Below are 24,211 nucleotides of genomic sequence, written 5' to 3'. Positions count from 1 at the left end.
TTTACTAGACCAATATCCCTGATGAACATAGATGCAAAATCCTCCAATAAAATACTGGCAAACGGTTCAGCAGCACATTAAAAGCTTATCCACCATGATCAAGTGGGCTTCATCCCTGAGATGCAAGGCTCGTTCAACATTTACCAAATCAATAAACATAATCCAGCATATAAAGCAGGAACCAAAGACCAAAGAACCATATGATTTATCTCAATAGATGCAGAAAAGGCTTTTGACAAAATTCAACAGCCTTCATGCTAAAACACTCAATAAATTCGGTATTGATGGAACATACCTCAAAATAATAAGAGCAATTTATGACTAACCCACAGCCGATATCATACTGAATGGGTAAAACTGGAAAAATTCCTTTGAAAACTGGCACAAGAACGGGATGCCCTCTCTCACCACTCCTATTCAGCATAGTGTTGGAAGTTCTGGCTAGGGCAATCAGGCAGAGAAAGAAATCAAGGGTATTCACTTAGGAAAAGAAGAAGAATGATTGTCCCTCTTTTGCAGATGACATGATTGTATATTTAGAAAACCCCATTGTCTCAGCCCAAAATCTCCTTAAGCTGATAAGCAACTTCAGCAAAGTCTTAGGATATAAAATTAGTGATGCAAAAATCACAAGCATTCTTATACACCAGTAACAGACAGAGAGCCAAATCATGAATGAACTCCCATTCTGTCCTTCAAAGAGAAAGAAAATATCTAGGAATCCAACTTACAAGGGATGTAAGAAGGACCTCTTCAAGGAGAACTACAAACCACTCAGTGAAATAAAGAGGACACAAACAAATGGAAGAACATACCATGCTCATGGATAGGAAGAATCAATATCGTGAAAATGGCCATACTGCCAAAAGGTTATTTATAGATTCAATGCCATCCTCATCAAGCTGCAATGAGTTTCTTACAGAATTGGAAAAACTGCTTTAAAAGTTCATATGGAACAAAAAGAGCCCTCATTACTGAACAATCCTAAGTCAAAAGAACAAAGCTAAGGCATCACATTACCTGACTTCAAACTATACTACAAGGCTACAGTAACAAAACAGTATGATACTGGTACCAAAACAGAGATATAGACCAATGGAACAGAACCAGAGCCCTCAAATAATACCACACATCTACATACATCTGTTCTTTTTACAAACCTGAGAGAAACAAGAAATGGGGAAAGGATTCCCTATTTAATAAATTGCTGGGAGAATTGGCTAGCCGTGAAAGTAGAAAGCTGAAACTGGATCCTTTCCTTACTCATATCACGAAAATTAATTCCAAGATGGATTAGAGACTTAAATGTTAGACCTAATACCATAAAAATCTAGAAGAAAACTAACCTAGGCAGTACCATTCAGGACATAGGCATGGGCAAGGACTTCATGTCTAAAACACCAAAAGCAACGGCAGCAAAACTAAAATTGACAAATGGGATCTAATTGACTAAAGAGCTGCATGAAACTACCATCAAGAGTGAACAGGCAACCTACAGAATGGGAGAAATTTTTTGCAATCTACTCATCTGACAAAGGGCTAATATCCAGAACCTACAAGAACTCAAAACAAGTTACAAGAAAAAACAAAACAACCCCATCAAAAAGTGGGCAAAGGATATGAGCAGACATTTCTCAAAGACATTCATACAGCCAACAGACACATGAAAAAATGCTCATCATCACTGGCCATCAGAGAAATGCAAGTAAAACCACAATGAGATACCATCTCACACCAGTTAAGAATGGCATTCATTAAAAGTCAGAAACAACAGGTGCTCCAGAGGGATGTGGAGAAATGAGGAACACTTTCACACTGTTGGTGGGATTGTAAACTAGTTCAACCATTATGGAAAACAGTATGGCGATTCCTCAAGGATCCTAGAACTAGATGTACCATATGACCCAGCCATCCCATTGCAGGTATATGCAAAAGGATTATAAATCATGCTGCTATAAAGAGACATGCACATTATGTTTATTGTGGCACTATTCACAATAGCAAAGACTTGGAATCAACCCAATGTCCATCAGTGACAGACTGGATTAAGATAATGTGTGGCACATATACACCATGGAATACTATGCAGCCATAAAGGATGAGTTTGTGTGTCCTTTGTAGGGACATGGATGCAGCTGGAAACCATCATTCTTAGCAAACTATCACAAGAACAGAAAACCAAACACACATGTTCTCACTCATAGGTGGAACTGAACAATGGATCACTTGGACTCAGGAAGGGAACATCACACGAGGGCCTATCATGTGGGGAGAGGGAGGGGGAGAGTTACATTAGGAGTTATACCTGATGTAAATGATGAGTTGATGGAGTGCTGTGAGTTGATTGCAACACACCAACATGCTTCAAGTATACATATATGTAACAAACCTGCACGTTATGCACATGTACCCTACAACTTAAAGTATAATAATAATAAATAAATAAATAAATAAATAAATAAATAAATAATCTGCAAAAGAAAATAGAGCTCAGAAATGAAACAAATGATGTCAATTAATTTAATTTTCTTTTTCTTTTATTTACTCTAAAAGATAAAAGTCTATTCAGCTAAAATAGTAAAAATGTATTTTGTTTTATAGTATATGATCATGTTCTATTATAAGAATTATTCACTACACATTAAATGAAATAAGAAATTAGCCTGATTAATTAATGATTTGTAAAGCAATAGTTAATCAGTAATTTGGAATCAATAATTTGTATGGATCCATGATTTAAATGATTTTTAAAAGGTACAAACAACAAATCAGTAGCAAAGATAGCATAAAACCATATATTTTATAATTTTAGTGTTTACATTCAGTTTACAAAGCAACTATAAGTCTCATAAGTGTCTGGTGGGAACTCAAGACAGTACAGTTGCTTTGAAACACTGTTTTTCAATTTCCTGTAAAGTGCCATGTTTACCATATGATCCAGCAATCCCTCTCCTAGGTGTCTAGCTAAGTGAAATGAAACAATATGTTCATACACAAATATGCTTATGAATATTATTTAAAGTAGCCATATTTTCATCACCAAAAATGAAAAACAGCCAAAGTATCCCTCAACTGGGGAATGGATTAATGAACTGTGGTATATCCTTACAATCCTTGCAATACTACTAGTGTGCAGTCACTATAAAGGAATGATCTGCTAATAAAGAGAAGAACATGAATGAATCTCAAATACATTATGCTGAGATGCCTAATTCACATTTGCACATATTGTATGATTCAATTTATGTGATATTTTTGCAAAAGCAAAATTACAGCTCCAGAAAGCAGATCAATGGTTACCAGGGGCTGAGGGTGGAGTCATGGATTGAGTATAAAGAGGCACAGGGAAATGTGAGAGGGGAGTAATGACATTGCCTACCCTTGATTATGATGCTAGTTATAAGCTTAAATATGTTTCTTCTGACACTTGGGAATATTCACTAACAGAATTTTAGTATATTAAGTTACACATTAATAGCTAAATTCAACAAAAAGAATACATAGAATATTTACATAGCAGTGATTTACCAGAATTGGAATAATAAAATATCTTGCTATTAAGGAACTTGTTTTCTGACCCAAATGTGTGTCTTGGACATAATACTATATTACTGCATAAATATTTAGCCCATATTTACTAACTCTTGTATAATACATAGTTATGTAACCTTTCCAATATCAATAAATACTGTTTGTTTCAATTGTATATATATGATTTGCATTTCAGTTATCAATAAGTGAGAGTTCTTTACACATTCTATATGATGCATATTTTGTGTGCTATTCATGCTACAATTTTTTCCATAATCATTTATCATTTATTTGACTTTATAATTTATTTGAGAGTTAATAACTTTTTGGATGTAGTAATGTGTGCTTTTTCTCCCTTTTATCTGATAATTTACAAGTTGGTAAACTTTGTGATTTTAACCCTGAAGAATAGAGTCATTACTCAGAATCCATGGGCATTTGGTTCCAGGAACCCTCAGGGATATTACATCCATGGGCACTCAAGTCTTTTATATAATATCTTGTAATATTTGCATATAACTGATACACATTTTCTCATATATATTTATTATCTCTATATTACTTATATTACCTAATACAGTATAAATGCTATGTAAACAGTTATACGGTATTGTTTAGGGAATAAAGACAAAAATAAAAATAACAAACTGTGGCATATCTTTACAATATTTGCAATACTATTCAGCAACAAAAAGGAATTATTTGCTAATAGACACCACAACATGAATAAATCTCAAAAGCATCATGCTAACGTGCCTAATTCATGTTCGCATATATTAAGCGATTCAGTATGTGGAGCTCATGCATATAGTAACTGTAACAGTACCTGTCTGAGATGACGTTTATATTTTATAGCAGTTTTCCTTTAAACTTGTGTTTGTTCATGTACTCTACATTTTATTTCACTAAATTCCTTATATATTATTTTTATTAACTGCACATTGATTCAGATAATACAGACTTCTCATACCACAGTTCAACTTTTAATGAATGTTGGTAACTTACCTCACACTTTGATGTACAACATGGTCCAGAACCACATTTTACTGAGCCCTTCAGTTTACATGTGTTATAATCACAGCACTTCTTAAACTGACATTCCTAAAATTTTAGAGGAAGAAACATTATTACAGTTCAACCACTTAAGAGCTCTTGTTTCTTTTTTTTTTTTTTTTTAATTTATTTATTATTATTATACTTTAAGTTGTAGGGTACATGTGCATAACATGCAGCTCTTGTTTCTTAATCTCAACTTCAATTTAATATTCTGTTCTGTACAAACCTGTAATTATACAATGTAATTGTATAATTCCAATGAAATTGTATTAGTTTACCATTTCTTTTCTTCTTCTTCTTCCTTCTTTTTTTTTTTTTTTTTTTTCTTTTTTTGAGACAGGATTTCACTCTGTCCCCTAGGCTGGAATGCAGTGGTGTGATCATGACTCACTGCAGCCTCAACCAGTGAGACCCAAGTGATTCTCCCACCTCAGCCTCCTGAGTAGCTGGGACCAGAAGTGCAAGCAATCATGCCCAGATATTTTTTTTTTCCTTTTTCTTTTCCTTTTTTTTTTTTTTTTCCCGTAAAGACTAGGTGTTACTATCTTGCCCAGGCTGGTCTCAAACTCTTTAGTTCAAACGATCCTTCTGCCTCAGCCTCACAAAGTGCTAGGATTACAGGAGTTAACAACCGTGCCAGACCCTATTTTACTATTTCTAGAATAGCCACAGGTGCATGCAAGTATAAGAACTGCAGAAATAACATCTAAAATAGCAGTTGGTCAGCAATATTCATTAGCTAAAATATTTGATAATTAACTCGTAAGTTACCAATACCAAAATATATCCTTGAGGGAATGAAAAGGTGGTTTTCAGGAGAAACAAACTTTTCTCAAGGGTCTCATGGGTGATTTGTTTACTAAGGATTCCAATTGTAAATAAAGTTAGAGTGAGGCAATAAGTAGAGTAAAAATGTACTTAGTATTTATTTATGTACCACATTTTACTATAATAGAAATAAACAAAAAATGCCTATGCCTATTATTTTTAAAAAGTAAATGGCAGTCAATTATTATTCAAATTAGGAGCTGGGTGCAGTGGCTCACGCCTGTAATCTCAGCACTTTGAGAAGCCAAGGTGGGCAGATCACTTGAGCTCAGGAGTTCAAGACCAGCCTGGCCAACATGGTGAAACCCCATCTTTACTAAAAATACAAAAATTAGCCAGGCTTGGTGGTATGTGCCTGTAATCCCAGCTACTCAGGATGCTGAGGCAAGAGAATCACTTAAACCTGGGAGGCAGAGGTTGCAGTGAGCCAAGGTCATGCCACTGCACTCCAGCCTGGGTGACAGAGTGAGACACCATCTCAGAAAAATAAATAAATAAATTAGGTAATAACTTTACAGAATGTTAAAAAACAAATATTATTTGTACGTAAATAACACTGCATTTACACCATATTTTTATATTCTTAACTCTTTTATTAAACAATTTTATTTACTCAGAGATCTAGTTTCAAAGAGCTTGTCCTTTAATATGAAGGCAGGATTCTTCTTCATTTTGAAATTCCCATTTGTTCACACATTTTCATGTGTATGCATGTAAATACATGCATGCTTATACAATCAAATAATATATAAAATGCAGAGCAAAAGTTGAAATTGTAATTACAGTCTCCAGATTCCCTAGGGGGTAATCACTTTGTGTAATTCACTGTTTAACCTTCCAAAGTTAAATAATGCTGTATGAATGTATGTGTGTGTATATATATTCTTTCACTAGCCGTTAATGAAGAAGTTCTCCCTGTACCACAATACTTAGCAGTACTAATTATGACCAATCATTTTAATTTGTAACAAGGAATGGAAAAAATGAACTCAAAGCTCTCATTATTACTTCTCTGATTACCAGTGAGTTTGTGAATAAATTTGCATTTGTGCAATTTTATTTATGAATTAAATAATCATACATTTGGACCATTTTGCATAGCAGGGCTTTTTTCTTTCCCTCTTCCCATTAGATAACAGAACCAGATTTTATATGATATCTTGTTTTATATAGAGATACATATATAAATATAAATATATAATATATATATGTGTGTGTGTTTTTTTGTTTTCTTTTGTTTTTTGAGACGGAGTCTCCCTCTGTTGCGCAGGCTGGAGTGCAATGTTGCGATCTCGGTTCACTGCAAGCTCCGCCTCCCGGGTTCATGCCATTCTCCTGCCTCAGCCTCCCAAGCAGCTGGGACTACGGGTGCCCGCCACCATGCCTGGCTAATTTTTATTTTATTTTATTTTATTTTTAGTAGAAATGGGGTTTCACCATGTTAGCCAGGATGGTCTCTATCTCCTGACCTCGTAATCCGCCTTCTTCAGCCTCCCAAAGTGCTGGGATTACAGGTGTGAGCCACCACGCCCAGCCTCTCTTTTCTACATTTTTATAATGTTTCTTTGCAGTCTATAATTGGTCTGTTAATGGTGCCTATCAATTTGAGTGATTTGTAATATTCTTGTTCCTTTAGGACTATTGGGTTTTATTATTGATTATCAAGACCTCCACCATGCCAAGAATATAAAACAATACTAGTACTTTAATCTTATATTTTATTGCTAATTTTAAGGCTTATAGCTTTACTTTTTGTAAAATGTATCGCTTTATATGCTGTTGAATATTTGTTCAAATATTTATTAGCAGTTATTATATATGTGAACACAGGTACAAATAAGGTGCATGCACCCACATTTGTATGGGTGTGTGGGTACACAAAACAGAGCTTCCATTTGTGTAAAATGGAGGATATTTATGAAGATACAGGTGTCACTGCCCTTTCAACAAAGACTACCTAGAACATATCTGTAGTGTTACAAATTAGGCTTATTGCTTGATGCAGCAAAGAACACACACAAGGGGACCATGGAATACTGCAGTAGGAGGGTTTAATGATAAGATCTGGGCTTGTGTTAGGTAATTTTCAGGGAGAATTTAAGAAGTCTGGACTTTCCTCTGGACTGAATGCTGTCAGGAACCAAGGGCTAATTCTGTGACTGGAAAATTTAATAATTCTTATCAAGAAGGAGGAAATACTGGGCCAATACTAAAGCTGAAAGTGGTACAGTTGCAGCAACTACTCATATTAGCTAGGACAGGTGAGTGTTTAGTCATTTTGGTGCATGTGTTTTCTCTGTTTAGACATAACTGAAGAGTGGCCTTATTTCTCTTTCTTGATTCATCATAATAATAGAATTTCCTAGTCTGATTTTAACCTTTTGAGTCAAAGGTCAAAAGAGCTTTAAGAGAACACCAACACCCATACATGAGGGCCAAATCAGCTCCTAATGCCACCAAAGCCTGATTGATTTTACCAGGTAGATCCCGGATGTCACAGGTGCTTCTCCCTTTCTCACAGGGAATGCATCCAGTTTATAAATTAATATTTATGAAATTAACCAATTCTACCCTAGAAATAACTGTTATCTCTCTATACAACTTTTACATACTTAGATCTGGTGACAGATAAAAATATTGATGTATAAATAGAAACAGGTGTATAAACATCTATACTTCTTTCTTCAGCCAATGGCCCAATAACACTGCAAGTGAAATTAAGCAGCCTTATAGTGTATTTTGATATTTTTTAAGGCAAGTTTTTGCTAAAGTCAACTACTTTTATAAAAATTCCTTTGCATTCATCCTTAGTTTTCTTTAAGAAAAATGTACCCTAGAATTTAAAGTATAATAAAAAGTAAAATGAAATGAAATAAAAGCATCACATTCAATGAAAAGTAAAAAAAAAAAAAAAAAAAAAAAAAAACAGAAAAAAAAAAGTCAAACTTTTGAATAAACCTTCCAAGTCACACTATTTCTAATGGGGTATTCTGAATATACTGGAGTCATTCCTTACTCAGTGATAAAAATGACGTATTGCTATCAAGATAATTACACTATCCTTACATTTATTCAATCAACAAGTATTTATTGAGCATGTGATATTTGCCAGACACTATTCTATGTGTAGACTATAATAACGACCAAAACATGGACTATTTCTTTCATTTTCTTTATAGTTTACTCTTTTGCCAATACCATATCTCATTAATCACAGCATTTTTTAGATGGTCATTGTTCCAAATTACTAAAAGGGATATTTGGTAAGTTTTTATTTCCAGATGAAATATAGAAACTGCTTTTGTGTAGAAAAATAGTTCAATTTAAGGAGGTGTTTATGGGGACTTTAGAGATTTAATTGGATGTAGTTTGATGTTAAGTATTCCCATCCCAGGAAAAAAACTATGCTTTTATTCACATCTCTGTGTTTCTTTCAGTTTTGTTGTATCGTTTAGTTCTTTGAAGTATTTAAAAATATTTATTTTAAAAGTGTTTATTAACTTTACTTGTGATTTTACATAGTTTTAATTTTACTAATGTGAATTTCCTTTTTATTTCATTATTTATTGCATTTTTGGCAATACTATTACTATTTCTCTCCCATTTTTACTACTGTAATGAGTTGAATATTGCATCTTTATTGTCTATCAGTTAGTTTAAATGGGAAGTTCTCCAAATGTATTTGGAAGATTTGGTGGGGGGCTCAAAATATTTTCAGCAGATCTATGAGGTGAAAACAATTTTCTTAATAAAACTTAGACTTTGCCTTTTCTATTGTGCTGGCATTTGCACTGACCATGCAAATGCAACAGTAGACATAACTGCTGAGGCCATCGTATAAATTAAATCTGATAGTCATTGTATTATTCACAATCATGCACTCTAAAAAATCAAAACTTTCCTTGATAAAGCAATAAAAAATATTTGTTAATTCTTAAACCTTGAATACTCCTCAAGGATAGAAATAGTCCACAGATGCTTTAAACCTTTGTTATATATTTTTGGTAATTTATTAATATTTCAATAATTGTAACACTGCTGACTACTCTCATGAGTTAATACTTTAAATTTATACTATAAAATCACCAATATTATGAAGGCATTAGAATGTATTAATGACATCTTAAATATTCTCTATATTTTAATATCCTCTTTATCATTCCTAAATGCTCCCTACATATATCTTTAGTTTTACATAAATAACTATGCCAATGTTAATTCATCAATGTTTCCAGGGCTCCCAACACCACACACATATGTGATGATTACCCAGAAACATTTATAGGACTTAGAAGACAGTTTCATTCACATGTAAGATTTATTACAACAGCACAGCAAGAATTGGATTAGTAAAGACACCTGGATTAGTAAAGGAAAAATACATATCCAATAAAGTCCGGAGAATTCCTTACACAAATTTCATCTACCCAGTGTAAGAGAAAGTACAATAAGCATGTTCCCTTCTCTATTAGCAAAAAGGCAATATTGCATGAAATGTTTCTGCCTAGGGAAGCCCATTTGAGACTCAGCATTTTTATCTGAGTGTGGTCATATAGGCATCCTGATCATGTACTTAAATGATCAATCACAATAACCAAAATTCTAGAATCCCAAAAGGAAGCAGGCATCCACTATAAATTAAATTGTTCAACATCACAGTCTGGGAAAGCAAACCAACATTATCACCTATGGAACATTTAAAACTTCAAATTCTCAGACCTGAACTGAAGGCCAACCTTAGAAGCAGGTCTTTCTAAAGATGGCAACTTCAGGGCTGGTAGGTTAACTGTTTCTGCACAATATTGCATTAATATTTCACAGATTATAAATGTTTGCATTTGCTATTATTGATTAGAATTACTACCTTTTTATGCTTATCTTATATTTTCCTAATTTCAGGACTGGAATACTCATATTACTCTTTTAAAGTAACTCTTCCAGTACTTTCCTGTTAATTTTCTGTCTGGTTGATATGTCCATTGATGACAGTGGAGTAGTAAAATCATCTCCCATTATTGTATTGCCATCTATTTCTCCTTTAATGTCTGTCAATATTCACCTTATAAACTTAAGATACTTCAGTATTGGATGCATTTATAACTGTTATGTATTCTTCATGAATTGTACCATTTTCATTAAGCAATGTATTTTGTTGTTTCTTGTGACTGTTTGCGACTTGAAGTCTATTTTATCTGTTATTAATATAGCTGTCCCTGTTCTATTTTGGTTACTATTTGCATGAAATACAGTCTTCTATTCCTTTACTTTCAGCCTATGTGGGTCCTTAAAGCTAAAGCTAGTCTCCTGGATACAGCATATAATTTAATCTTTTTAAAAAATCCATTCAGCCATTCTGTGTCGTCTGATTCAAAAATCTAATCCATTTATATTCAAAGTAACTATTTATAGACAAGAATTTACTAATGCCATTTTTTTAGTTGTTTTTTGGTTGTTTTGTAGATCTTTGTTCTTTTCTTCTTCTCTTGTTGTTTATTCTTGTGATTTGGTGATTTTCTTTTGTGTTATGTTTTAATTCCTTTCTCATTTGTGCACCTGCCATAGTTTTTTGCTTTGTGGTTATCATAAGGCTTACATAAAATATCTTATAGTTAAAATAAATTATTATATACTTATAACAACTTAACTCCAGTCACATGCAAAAACTCAAGACTTCACCCCTCCCCCAGTTTAAATGTATTTAAAAATAAAGCATTTCTTTTTCTTTGCAGATGAATTTTCAGGGACAACATGTTTTAAGTTAATATCCACATTTATTATGTTGTGGGAAGACATGTGTATTTTCAGATTTTTTGGTATCTATAATTATTTTCAGCATGATCTAATGCATGACTGATTTTTAAAATAACCCATGGAATTTTGAAAATTACGTATATTCTTTTATTCATTATAAAGTTCCTTTGCTATTAGAATATGCTTTTTAGTGACATTGTTATACATTATCTGGTAATTGATTAGTTGTTTGATAGCCTGAAAGAGGTATATTAAAGCTTTGTGGACTATGGATATGTGCATAGTCCATGTATTTTGTTTTATATATTTCAGAGACACCTCGTTGGTTATATTCAGTTCAATTTCTTGCCCATCTCCTTAGTTTTTACATTTTTAGTAACTGCTGTCACTTACATACTGTTCAATATTTATAATTTGGTTTTCTTTCATAATATATCACACACATACTTGCTTTTTTGTGCATTTGCTTGTTTTTTTAAAAAAATTATTCATTCCAATACCAGGGGATCCTTAGAAAATATGTTTGAAAACTGAGACATCGTATGCCATTTTCCATGTAAAAATCCAATCGATTCTTTTTTTATTATTATTATACTTTAAGTTCTAGGGTACATGTGCACAACGTGCAGCTTTGTTACACATGCATAATTATGCCATGTTGGTGTGCTGCACCCATCAACTCGTCAGCTGAGGAGTGCTTTACTGCCAACTATGTGGTCAATTTTGGAATAAGTGTGATGTGGTGCTCAGAAGAATGTATATTCTGTTGATTTGGGGTGGAGAGTTCTGTAGATGTCTATTAGGTCCGCTTGGTGCAGAGTTGAGTTCAATTCCTGGATATCCTTGTTAACTTTCTGTCTCGTCGATCTGTCTAATGTTGACAGTGGAGTGTTGAAGACTCCCATTATTATTGTATGGGAGTCCAAGTCTCTTTGTAAGTCTCTAAGGACTTGCTTTATGAATCTGGGTGCTCCGGTATTGGGTGCATATATATTTAGGATAGTTAGCTCTTCCTGTTGAATTGATCCCTTTACCATTATGTAATGGCCTTCTTTGTCTCTTTTGATCTTTGATGGTTTAAAGTCTGCTTTATCAGAGACTAGGATTGCAACCCCTGCTTTTTTTTGGTCTCCATTTACTTGGTAGATCTTCCTCCATCCCTTTATTTTGAGCCTATGTGTGTCTCTGCATGTGAGATGGGTCTCCTGAATACAGCAAACTGATGGGTTTTGACTCTTTATCCAATTTGCCAGTCTGTGTCTTTTAATTGGAGCATTTAATCCATTTACATTTAAGGTTAATATTGTTATGTGTGAACTTGATCCTGTCATTGTGATATTAGCTGGTTATTTTGCTCGTTAGTTGATGCAGTTTCTTCCTAGCATCGATGGTCTTTACATATAAAATCCAACCAATTCTTTTAGCTATCAAACAATTAATCAATTATCAGATAACATATAACAACAGCCACTGAGAAGCATAATCTAATAGCAAGGGAACTTTGTAATGAAAAAAATAATATACACAATTTCAAAATTCCATGGTTTATTTTAAAAATCCATCATGCATTCTAATTGTCCCAAATTTCTCTAAGGCATTCTATATTAAGACTGAGATATTTTCATTCCCCAAAACTATTTTAAATGTTTTCTAGCAAGAGATCAAGTTGGAAATGTGAAGTGCTCTTTACATTTATTATTCATCTTGTTCTCAATTTTGAAAAATATATTACTTTTTAAATGTTGATTAGAGAATATAGGAAGTACTCCTCTCCACAACTCAAATAAGAAATGTTGTAATAGAACATCTGCCCTCCAACATTCAGGTTATAATGAAGAGGGGCATGTGAGGTACTCTTCAGAAGCATTATTCCATTTTCAACCCTCCCTAATGCAGTGTTATTTTTACTTAGATTTCTGGGAAAGAAATCTCCAGTGGTATACTAAGAAACTAGCATAAATAACCCCTACTTATTACTTACTATAATTGTGTTTGTTTCGTCTTACTGCTGTAACCTTTAACAGGTTACCACAAACTTAGTGGTTTAAAACAATACAAACATATGATCTAAACTTCTGTAGTGTAGCAGTCCAACACTTAAAAATCAAGGTGTTGGTGGGCTTGGATTCTTTTCTGGAAGCTTTTGGGTAGAATCTATTTTCCTGCTTTTTTCAGTTCATAGAAGGCCCCTCAAATTCCTTGGCTTATGGTTTTTTCCTCTATCTTTAAAGCCAGTAAAGGAAAGTCAAATTCTTGTCATAGCACATCGCTATCAGCTTTTCTTCTCCTTCCTCTTCTGCTTTAAAAAATCTGAGCCATTGGATGCATCTGAATAATGTAGTGTACTTTCTCCCTCACAAGGTCCTTAACTTAATCACACCTGCAAAGTTCCTTTTGTCATGTGAAATAACATGCACACAGGTTCAAGGATGAGATGGGGGCACTTTTGAGAGGACAATATTCTGCCTACCACAATTGTATTAATGAAACAGTTTAAGGGATTTGCCATAGATTATTTTAAGTTCTTTTTCTTTGATTTATAAATGTTTCGTTTCACTCAGTTAATAAAAAGCAACAAATTATTAATATTCACCAGCAAGACTGACATCAGTAATCTCAGCTCAAAGATTCCCAAAACAATTCCCTATGTGTTTCGATTGCTGTAGATACGGAAATGTAAACAGCATATAGCTGGATATTTTATAACATAAGTGTCTCTCATTTAATAGGAAAATATAACCTTTTAATAGTTATGTCCATTCCTGAAATGTTATGTTCTTACTCTGACATCATTATATTTTAATATTTTGAGGTATCATAGGTTTTATTGTTTTGTTTTGCATTTCCTCTCTTCTCATTTTTAAGACTATCAAGACTTTGTTCCTCTATGTCTTTTCCATTGAAAATACAATTTCCAATATATTCCTTTTTAGATGTACTATTTACCTTTAAAATTAACATATGTCTACAGTTATATGTTGAATACACTTCTAGAAGAGATTGAAATCTACAACATTTCCCCAAAACAATGTGAACAGTGTCATCAAGTCTTGAGATGATTCCTTAAACTCCTTTTTCGTAACTAGGCCAGGCACCATGGCTCATGTCTGTAATCCCAGCACTTTGGGAGGCCAAGGCAGGTGGATCACTTGAGGCCAGGGGTTCAAGACCAGCCTGGGCAGCATAGCAAAATCCCGTCTCTATCAAAAATACAAAAAAAGAAAAAATTAAATAAGCTTGGTGGTGGGTCCCTGTAATCCCAGCTACTCAGGAGGCTGAGGCAGGAGAATGACTTTGACCCGGGAGACGGAGGTTAGAGTGAGCCGACATCAAGTCACTGCACTTCAACCTGGATGATAGAGCAAGACTGTCTCAAAAAAAGAAAAACAAAAAAAAGCAACAAAAACACACTTTTTAGTGACTACTAACCAATAAAGGGAAATGTGATCTTGCCTTTTAACAGTTTATAATAGTTTTATTTTTTCAACTTACTATAATTTTCTTGGTCTAGGTTATCTTGCTCAAAATAATGTTTATTGAATTCAACCACTTTGTTTTGTGCAGCATACTTTATTTTATTGTTATAGCACAATTTGTTTTTCATTTTGCTAAAAAAGAATATTTGGGCTATTTCTCTGTTTGCTTTTCTTTGCTATTACAATATGTTTTATGTTTTATATATACCTGAGAGTGAAATTCTGGATCACAGCTATGAATGTGTTCAACTTTACAATAAAATAGCACAACTTTTCACTTCTTCTGCCAATTTTCACTACCAACAGCAGTGCATAATAGCTACAGTGACTCATCCTCACCAATTTTTTCTTCTTTGCCATTCTGATGGTGTTTGGTTGTTTTCAAATTATGCTTTCAATCTGCATTTTGGGATGTTGAGCATCGATTCACAAATTTATAAGCCATTAGTATATCCACTTTGGAAGTTTCTGTTTAAGAATTAGGTCAATTTTTCTGTCCGAAAGTCTGTCATTTTCTTATTGATTTATATGTATTCTTTATCTAAGTACGTATCTTCTGCCACATTTATGTGGAGAAAACAATCTCCTATTGCATAATCTACCCTTTAAATGTCTTATCTGATATTTTATTTTATCAAAATTCAATTAGTAAATATTAGGTAATTTTGACTTTTAATTATTAGGCTACATATTCACTTATGTTTCACACTTTGTTTTGGTTTTTCTTTGCCTTTACACATTTATCAACAATACATCTGGAATTAGGTTCTATATATAACCCAAATAGGTAAAGACTGTTTCTTATGTATATTGAATTGTCCCAGCATCATTTTTTGTAAAGGCATCCTTTCTACACTGCATTCCTATGTCCTTTTTGTCACAAAGCAGTAATTATATTTATGTAGGTCTATTCGAAGTTCCATTCTGTTTCATTTGTCTGTGTCTGTCCAAGCACGTATACCATACTGCCTTAATAACTATAATTTTATAATGAAAATAGATTTCTGAAAATTTCAGTGGACCAAGTTTGTTCTTTTTCAAGATCACTTTGGCTAGCTTTGTGCCTTTCATGTTTCCATTTAAACTATAAAATTAGTTTGTCTATTTACACACACCAACACATATACAAACACAATTCTTGCTAGCATATGAACTGGAATTGCACTTGGGGATGATGAATTTGGACCAAAAATTACATCTTAGTAATATTAGTTCCTCTAATTTTAAAACATGACATATCCTTGCATTGATTAAGTACTTCCATAATTTTTCTCCTAATGATTTGCAGTTTTATATTTAGTAGTCTTATACATGTTTTATTATATATATTCCTAAGTATTTTATGTTCCTGGATATTATTGTAGATGTTGTTATTTTAAAATTTTTTCTTCTAACCATTTATAAAGAAGTATTTGATTTTTATGAATTGACTATGTAACAAGTGACCTTGATAAATTCATTTATACATGCAAATAATTTATTTCTAGATTATTTTGGGTTTTATGTACACAATGATATGATTATAAATAAAGAAAGTTAAATTTCCTCTCTTCCAACTACTATGCATTTTCTTTTTGTTGCTTTGGTGGCTAGTTTATCACATTCAATAATAAGTGTGAAAGATGACAACAGATCTTTCACTGTCTCATTTCTGACCTCTGGGTTATTCAACTATTATGTGTGATGTTAACTGTAGATTTTATAGATACACTTTCTTAAATATAACGAATTTCCCTCTTGTAACTTTTTCTCAAAATTTATTATCTATCCATTGAGATGATCACTTTTTTTACATTCTGTAAATAAACCACAATATTCCCAACAATAGAACATAATGTTACTGTTTATGTATATGTTGTATCATTATTTTCAATTTGTTAATCATTTAGTGAAGATTTTGTGTTCACGAGAAATACGGACATATCCAACAACATACATTGGGAAAAGAACAGTCTCTTTAATAAATGGTACTGGGAAAATGAACTATCTATATGCAAGAGAGTGAAACTAGATCTCCATCTTTCATCATTTTCAAAAATTAACTAAAAGTGAGTTAAAGACTTAAATGTAACATCTGAAAATATGAAACTAGTAGAAGAACACATTGTGGAAACACTACAGGAAATTGGTTTGGAGTAAGATTTTTTTAAGCAAGACTAAAAGCAGAAGGAACAAAAGTAAAAATGGATGGGATTACATCAAGCTGAAAAGCTTCTGTACAGCAAATGAAACAATTAACAGAGTGAAGACATAACCTAAATAATGGGAGAAAATATTTGCCAATTACACATTTGATAATAGCTTAATATAAGAGTATATAAGGAACTCAAACAACTGAATAGCAAAAACCAAATAATCCAATTTAAAAATGGACAAAAAGCTCCTGCACTTCTCAAAGTAATACATTCAAATGACAACAGATATATGGAGAAAATGTTCATCAGTTATCATCAGGGACATACAAATCAAACCCACAATGAGATATCATCTCATCCCAGTTAGAATGGCTATTATCAAAACAACAAAAAATAACAAATGCTAATGTGGATGCTGAGAAAGGGAAACACTCGCACACTGTTAATGGAAACCTAAAATATTATAGTCATTATGGAAAGCAGTATGAAGCTTCCTCAACAAACAAAAAATAGAACTGCCACATGACCCAGCAGTCCCACTGCTGGGTATACATCCAAAAAAGAGGAAATCAGTATATTGAAAAGATATCTGCACGCTCATGTCTGTTGCAGCACTATTTACAATAGCCAAGGTGTGGAATCAACCTGAGCCCATCAACAAATGAAAGGATAAAGAAAATGTGGTTTATATACACAATGGAATATTATTCAGCCATAAAAAGAATGAAATCCTGTCAGTGGCAGCAACATGGATGTAACTGGAGGACATTATCTTAAGTGAAATAAGACACAGGAAGGCAAATATCACATGTTCTTAATCATGTGTGGAAGCCAATAAAGTGGGTCTCACGGAGGCAGAGAGTAGAATGGTTGTTACCAGAGGCTGGGAAGGAAAGTGGGATGAATAGAAGTTGGTTAATGGGTACAGAAATACAATTAAATAGAAAACATAAGTTCTAGTGTCCAGTAGCACAATAAGTAAATTATAGTTTAAAATTATTTATTGCATATTTTAAAATAGCTAGAAGAGAATTGTAATGTTCCCAACACAAATAAAAGATATCCCAGTTACTCTGATTTGAACATTTCACATTGTATACATGTATCAAAATATAACATGTACCCCCAAAATATGTACAACTATGATATATCAATTAAAAACACATAAAAACTATTCTTGAAATATCTTCATCAGATTTTCACATCAAGATTATTTTATCCTCAAAGAAGTTAGGGCATATTAGGTTTTTTCCTAAGTCTAAAATCAGTTGAATTCCTTAACTTTTAAATAATTACTTGTAGAGTCATGTGGTATGAACTTCTCTCTGATGAGAGGTTGTGAAATATAGATATGACTTCCTTTAAGGCTATTTATTCACTTTTTAAATATCGACTCATGTTAGTGTTTATAAATACAATTTTAGAATAATTTGTCAATTTTATCTGATTGTTGTTTACTTACATAATGTGTGTGATATTATCTTACCATTTTTTAATATCTGTGTAAGATCTTTAGTTATATTTCAACTTTAATGACCATTATTGTTGATTTTTTTAAAAATGCATTTTTAAAAATGAAAAACAAAAATTTATATATTAATGATATACAGCACAATGTTTTGATACACGTATACATTCTCAAATGGCTAAACCAAGCTAACACACCCATGCATTACCACACAAACTTGTGATTATTTTGTGGTGAAAACACTTAAAATCTACTTTCTTAGCAATTTTCAAGTATACAATCCATCTTTATTAACCATAGTCGCCATGAGCTTATGCCTCCTACCTCATTTAAATTCTGTATCCTTTGACTACCGTCACCCCAGTTTCCCACCCCCAGCCCCTGGTAGCACCATTCTATTCCTGGCTGGTATATGTTTCACATTTTTAAATTCCACAATATGTGAGAAGAAGATGTATTTGTCTTTCTATGCCTGCCTTATTTCACTTAACATATGTCCTCCAGTTTTATCCATGTTGTCACCAACTGCAGGATTTTCTTCTTTTAAAAAAGGCTGAGTAGTATTCCATTGTGTATCTCTACCAGATTTTTAATCCATTTATTCACTGATAGACACTCAGATTCATTCCTTGGCTATTGTAGATGAGGCTGAAATTAAAATGGGAATGCAGACATCTCTTCAACATACTGCTATTATTTCCTTTGAATATATACCCAGTAATGGGATCACTGGATTATATGAAGTTTTAATTTTTTAATGAATCTCCATACTTTTTGTAATGGCTGTACTAATTTATATTTCCCTCATAGCATGCAAGGGTTTCCTTTACTCCACACCCTTACCAACATCTGTTATCAGTCATCTATTTTGATGATAGTATTCTGACAGATGTGAGGTAATATCTCTTTCTGATTTTAATTTGAATTACTCAGATTATTAGTGATTTTGAGCATATTTTCATATACCTTTCATCCATTTGTATGTCTTATTTTGAGCAATGTCTATTGAGGTCCTTTGCCCATTTTTAACTGGATTGTTTTCCTGCTATTGAGTGGTTGAGGTTCCTTATGTATTTTTATATTAATCTGTTATTAGATGTATAGTTTGTAAATATTTCCTCCAATTCCTTAAGTTCTCCCTTTAATCTGTTGACTGTTTTCTTTGTTGTGTAGAAGCTTTTTAGTTAGATATAGTTCCATTTCTCTATTTTTGTTTTTGTTGTCTGTGTTTTTGGTGCCATATTTATGAATCATTGCCAGATCCAATGTTGTGGAGCTTTTTCCTATATTTTCTTCTAGTAATTTTATAGTTTCAGGTCTTAGTTTTAAATCTTTAGTCTGTTTTGCATTGGTTTTTTATATTTTGTGAGACAAGGGTCTAATTTTATTCTTCTACATGTGAATATACAGTTAGTAAACTGGATAGTTAGTAGACATCCTTTATTGTCACAAATCAATTGACTATAAATGTGTCCATTTATTTTGGGGCTCTATACTCTGTTTCATTGGTCTATGTGTTTTTATGTCATTATCATGCTGTTTTGATTACTACAGCTTTGTAGGATATTTTGAAGTCAGGTATTGTGATGCCTCCGACTTTGCTCTTTTCACTCAGAATTGCTTGGGTTTTAAGGTCTTACAGGGTTTCTTACGAATTTGAGAATTGTTTTTCTATTTTAGTGCAAAATGTTACTGGAACTTTGATAGAGATTACATTGAATCTGTAGATCACTTTAACCGCTATAGATATTTTAACAATATTAACTTTTCCAGTTCTTGAACATGGTTTATCTTTCCATTTATCTGTTTCCTTTCATTCCTGCAACAACGCTTTATAGTTTTCAGTGTACAGATCTTTCATCTCCCTGGTTAAATTTATTCCCAAGTATTTATTTTTTGTAGGTATTATAAATGAGACTGTGTTCTTGATTTCTTTTTCATACAGTTTGTTGTTAGTGTAGGAAGAGCTACTGATTTTTGTATATTGATTTTGTATCCTGCAACTTTACTGTATTTATTAGTTCTAATTTTTTGTTGGACACTAGGGTTTTCTATAAATATGATCAAGTCATCTGCAGAGACAATTTAACTTCTTTTCTGAGTCTGATACCTTTTATTTCTTAGTCTTGTATAAGAAATTTTTTCTTCACTGCTGTTAGTAGAAACGTATAACTTTATTTATTTTACAAAAAGTCTACAATTGGTTTTCAAAGTGACTGGATATAGAATCTGTGATAACTGTAACGGTGTTTCAGGCCCTCTGATGTCAGGGGTATTATCACAGATTCTGTATAGAATCTTTCTGATATGTCTTGGTTTTCATTTCATTTAACTTTCATATAGTTCAAATTACTCTCTAAATTCCCTTTCGATTAACAAACATTTTTTGTAAAAAATCAAATAGTTTTTCCAGACTTACTTGTCATATAGTATCTGTTGCAACTATTTGCCTCTGCTATTATAGCACAAAAGCAGCCATGGACAACATTCAAACACATGGGCATGGCTGTATTTCAATAAAATTTCATTTACAAGAAGAGGCAGGCAGCAGCTGGATTTAACCAACTGGCCACAGTTAAAGAGCTCTGATGTAGAAAATGCCTCAGAGAATTCCCTCACAAGGAGAAAGGAATCTGGGACTGACCATCATAATTATCTGATGGCTGATCATTTGTTTCCAAGCACACTGAGCTCACCGTGCTAATGGATGCACATACCACTGAGGTAACAGGAGGCACACTCCAGCAGAAAGTCTCTGATACTTGAAACAAAAGTACTGCCGGAACAGCAAATATAAAGGGAATACTGATGGGACACTGGCTATATCTGCTCTTCATGTCAATCTGCCTACATTCTATAGTTGTAGAAATCCAAAATGTGAAGACCTAGACCCAGATTGTGTTGCTTTATTTTATGCTTCATAAAAAATAGCTAGTATTTATTGGCAGGTAAATGATACCATATTTGGGGGTAGGAGATGGCAAGATGAGCACAGTACGGCTTATCAGAAAACTAAGACAGCATGGGAAAATATGAGATAATTGGAAACTGGTATATATATACACATGTATGTGTGTGTGCTATGTGGGTACTACATACGTTTAAGTGTGATATATGTGTGTGTATATACACATATATAGACACACACAGACTCTTACATATAGGCTTTACCTTGTGAAATATAGGATGACTTAAGAGAAATTGAGAAAATTTAACGGTGTGTTAAAATGTGGTGACAGTTGTTTATGTAGGGAGGAGGAATTCATGTAACTGTTGGGGGATAAATCATGAAGAAACTTTATTGAAATAGAGACAAATTGTTAAATATTATGGGACAATAATTAAAGTGGATTAAGTATGTCATCTCACCTGTTGAAAATAATGTTCGTTGAACATTTGATTGATGAAATTATAATCAGGTGTATACATATATTTTTAAATGAATAAATAAATTTTGGTCATTCAAAAATTTGCAAATGCAGGAATGCCTGAGAAGGATTTAAAAACCTCATTACAATGTTTAGCAATTCTTGCAAGAACAAGAGATAGGGCAAAATTTGAACCAAATTTAGTAGAAGTTTGTAGAGAAAATAGAGAATGAAGCCAAATGAGTTAGGAACTGAGATGTGGATAATAAAAAGGATCTTATTTAGCCAATATATTCAACATCAATCTGCTGGCATGATTGGAAACAGATATGCAAACCTAGTGTTAACGACAGACTTGCCTTCTCAATTTAAGAAGTGTGGGAATGTGATTTGTACATCTTAACTCATCTTCTTTCTCATATTTCAGTTACAAATTAATGGCATAGTTGCATATATCATTATATATACCATGACAAACATGTCTTATGTTTTATCAGAAACATAAAAACTGTGCTCGCGTTTCAATCTTTGTTACTCACCTTTTTATTACCACAGTCACATTCTTCATTGGATTCCAAAATCCCATTACCACACACTGGTTGATTTTGATGTAATGGTTGCAAATTTGAAACCTTCTGAAGGCATTTAGCCTCAAATTTTGAAACAAAGTATCTATAGTCGTGCATGCTGCAGTTGCTAAAAATCTTTATACCTCTCGCACTCCTAAAATAAAATAATATTCCTCAGGCAAATAAACCTTGCTAATAAAACCACATCTAAACAACACTCCATACATAATCATATAAATCACAAGATGGCCACCCCAAAATCTATACCTTAGCAGAGATTAAACCAACGATAATTCAATTTTAATATTGCTTATCTTTAACATTCTCTTTAAAAACTGCATTGAAAACCTATTTTCAGTGGGGTGCGGTGGCTCACGCCTGTAATCCCAGCACTTTGGGAGGCCAAGGCACGCGGATCACGAGGTCAGGAGATCGAGACTATCCTGGCTAACACGGTGAAACCTCGTCTCTACTAAAAATGCAAAAAATTAGCCGGGCGTAGTGGCGGGCGCCTGTAGCCCCAGCTACTCGGGAGGATGAGGCAGGAGAATGGCGTGAACCAGGGAGGTGGAGCTTGCAGTGAGCCTAGATGGCGCCACTGCACTCCAGAGCGACAGAGCGAAACTCTGTCTCAAAACAAACAAACAAGCAAGCAAACAAGCAAACAAACTAAAAACGTATTTTCTCATCAAAGTAATGCGACAAGGTATGGTGGTTAAATCTATGTATCCATGTATCTATGCATTTACATATCTCTATATCTAACCATCTATTGTTCCCGCTACATAGTGTTCTCTTCTGTTACACAGTTCAAGCTTTCTTCCTTCATTTCAGTCAGATGTCTGCTCAAGTGTTACCTCCCAGAGAGATCTTTCTTGACAACACTATCTTAAATTGTGCCCGCTCTTCATTCTCCTTCCACTTTCAATATTTTTCTATATAGCACTTTTGCATTATGTAAAAATAAGTTTCATTAGTTTTAATTTTCAAAATTTCATCTCATATTACCTAAATTTCACACTAAAATTTAAGTCCTGGGGAGATCTTTATTTACATGTTCACAGGTATATTTCCACTAGTATGTCTAGGAGAAATGTCTAATAGATGTACAACAGACATTTCAAATATACCGTATGTGGTATTGAACTACTTATCACAACCATGTCTGTTCTCAGTTGCTGACTACTCCATTCTTTCAGTGGCTAAGGCTCATAACATTGGTGTGACCCTGGACTCTGTTCTTTCTCTCACAATCCATACCCAACACAAATACACATCTACACTAGAATAGAACATAACGAATTAACAATTTTTATTTTGGCTACTTGTTAAAGTGATAATATTTTGGATCTACTGGGTTACATAAAATATATCATTAAAATATATTACTGCAATTAATTTCACCTTGTTAAAGCTTCTAGAAAATTTAAAATTACATATGTGACTCATGTTTTATTTCTATTGGACAGCACCATGTTAGACAATCATTTATTAGACGGCACTATAGCACTATGTTAGACAATCATGTCTCAGATAGCAAATACTTAAACTGCAAAATCTGAGATGACAGAGGTTCTGGGTAGTCCTTTAAGCCTCCAAGGAAATCAATGTATAACTTCTAAAGTTTCAGAGTTGGAAGTTTAAGAGCAAAAAGAAATGCTTTCGCTTGTATTAACACCCATTTGTTGTGGAACAACTATGAAAAAGTAAGAGAAATATTACACAGAATAATGTTATTTAATCAAAGTGTCTCTACTATTTTAAAATACTTTGTTTTAATAGGAATAAGTATTACCATACCTTTGCAAGACACTCATGCAAAAAGCTACAAATACTGGGCACTAAAATCTCTTCACACAAAATTAGGGGATAACTAGATAGGGACTCAGAAGATATCTTCTACTTGGACCATATAATTTCCAACTGAAAATTAAAAGTATTGTTTACAAAATAAGACTTTTGTTTAAGATGGCTACAAAGCAATCAAGTTTTGAAACCTCTGCTTAAAAGTTGGGCATGACAAGAAAGA

At 33.2% G+C, this 24,211-nt stretch overlaps 1 protein-coding gene across 8 annotated transcripts in view; it reads right to left on the bottom strand.

Annotated features, from left to right (window-relative positions):
- The window catches only part of ADAM18 (ADAM metallopeptidase domain 18), a 148,603-nt gene that overhangs the window by 64,110 nt on the left and 60,282 nt on the right, over positions 1-24,211 (bottom strand). For all 8 annotated transcript variants that reach the window (XM_021942253.2, XM_021942254.2, XM_021942247.2 and 5 more), the window contains 2 exons: positions 22,153-22,336; positions 4,537-4,632 (listed from right to left, as the gene is read on the bottom strand). In XM_021942253.2, the coding sequence (XP_021797945.1) occupies positions 4,537-4,632; positions 22,153-22,336 (280 nt within the window). The remainder of the gene's footprint in view (positions 1-4,536; positions 4,633-22,152; positions 22,337-24,211) is intronic.

Source organism: Papio anubis, chromosome 8 (genome assembly GCF_008728515.1).
Source record: "Papio anubis isolate 15944 chromosome 8, Panubis1.0, whole genome shotgun sequence".
NCBI classification, from domain to species: Eukaryota; Metazoa; Chordata; class Mammalia; order Primates; family Cercopithecidae; genus Papio; species Papio anubis.
Note: the sequence above shows the minus strand (reverse complement) of the source record. Positions and strands in the feature narration are given on the sequence as shown.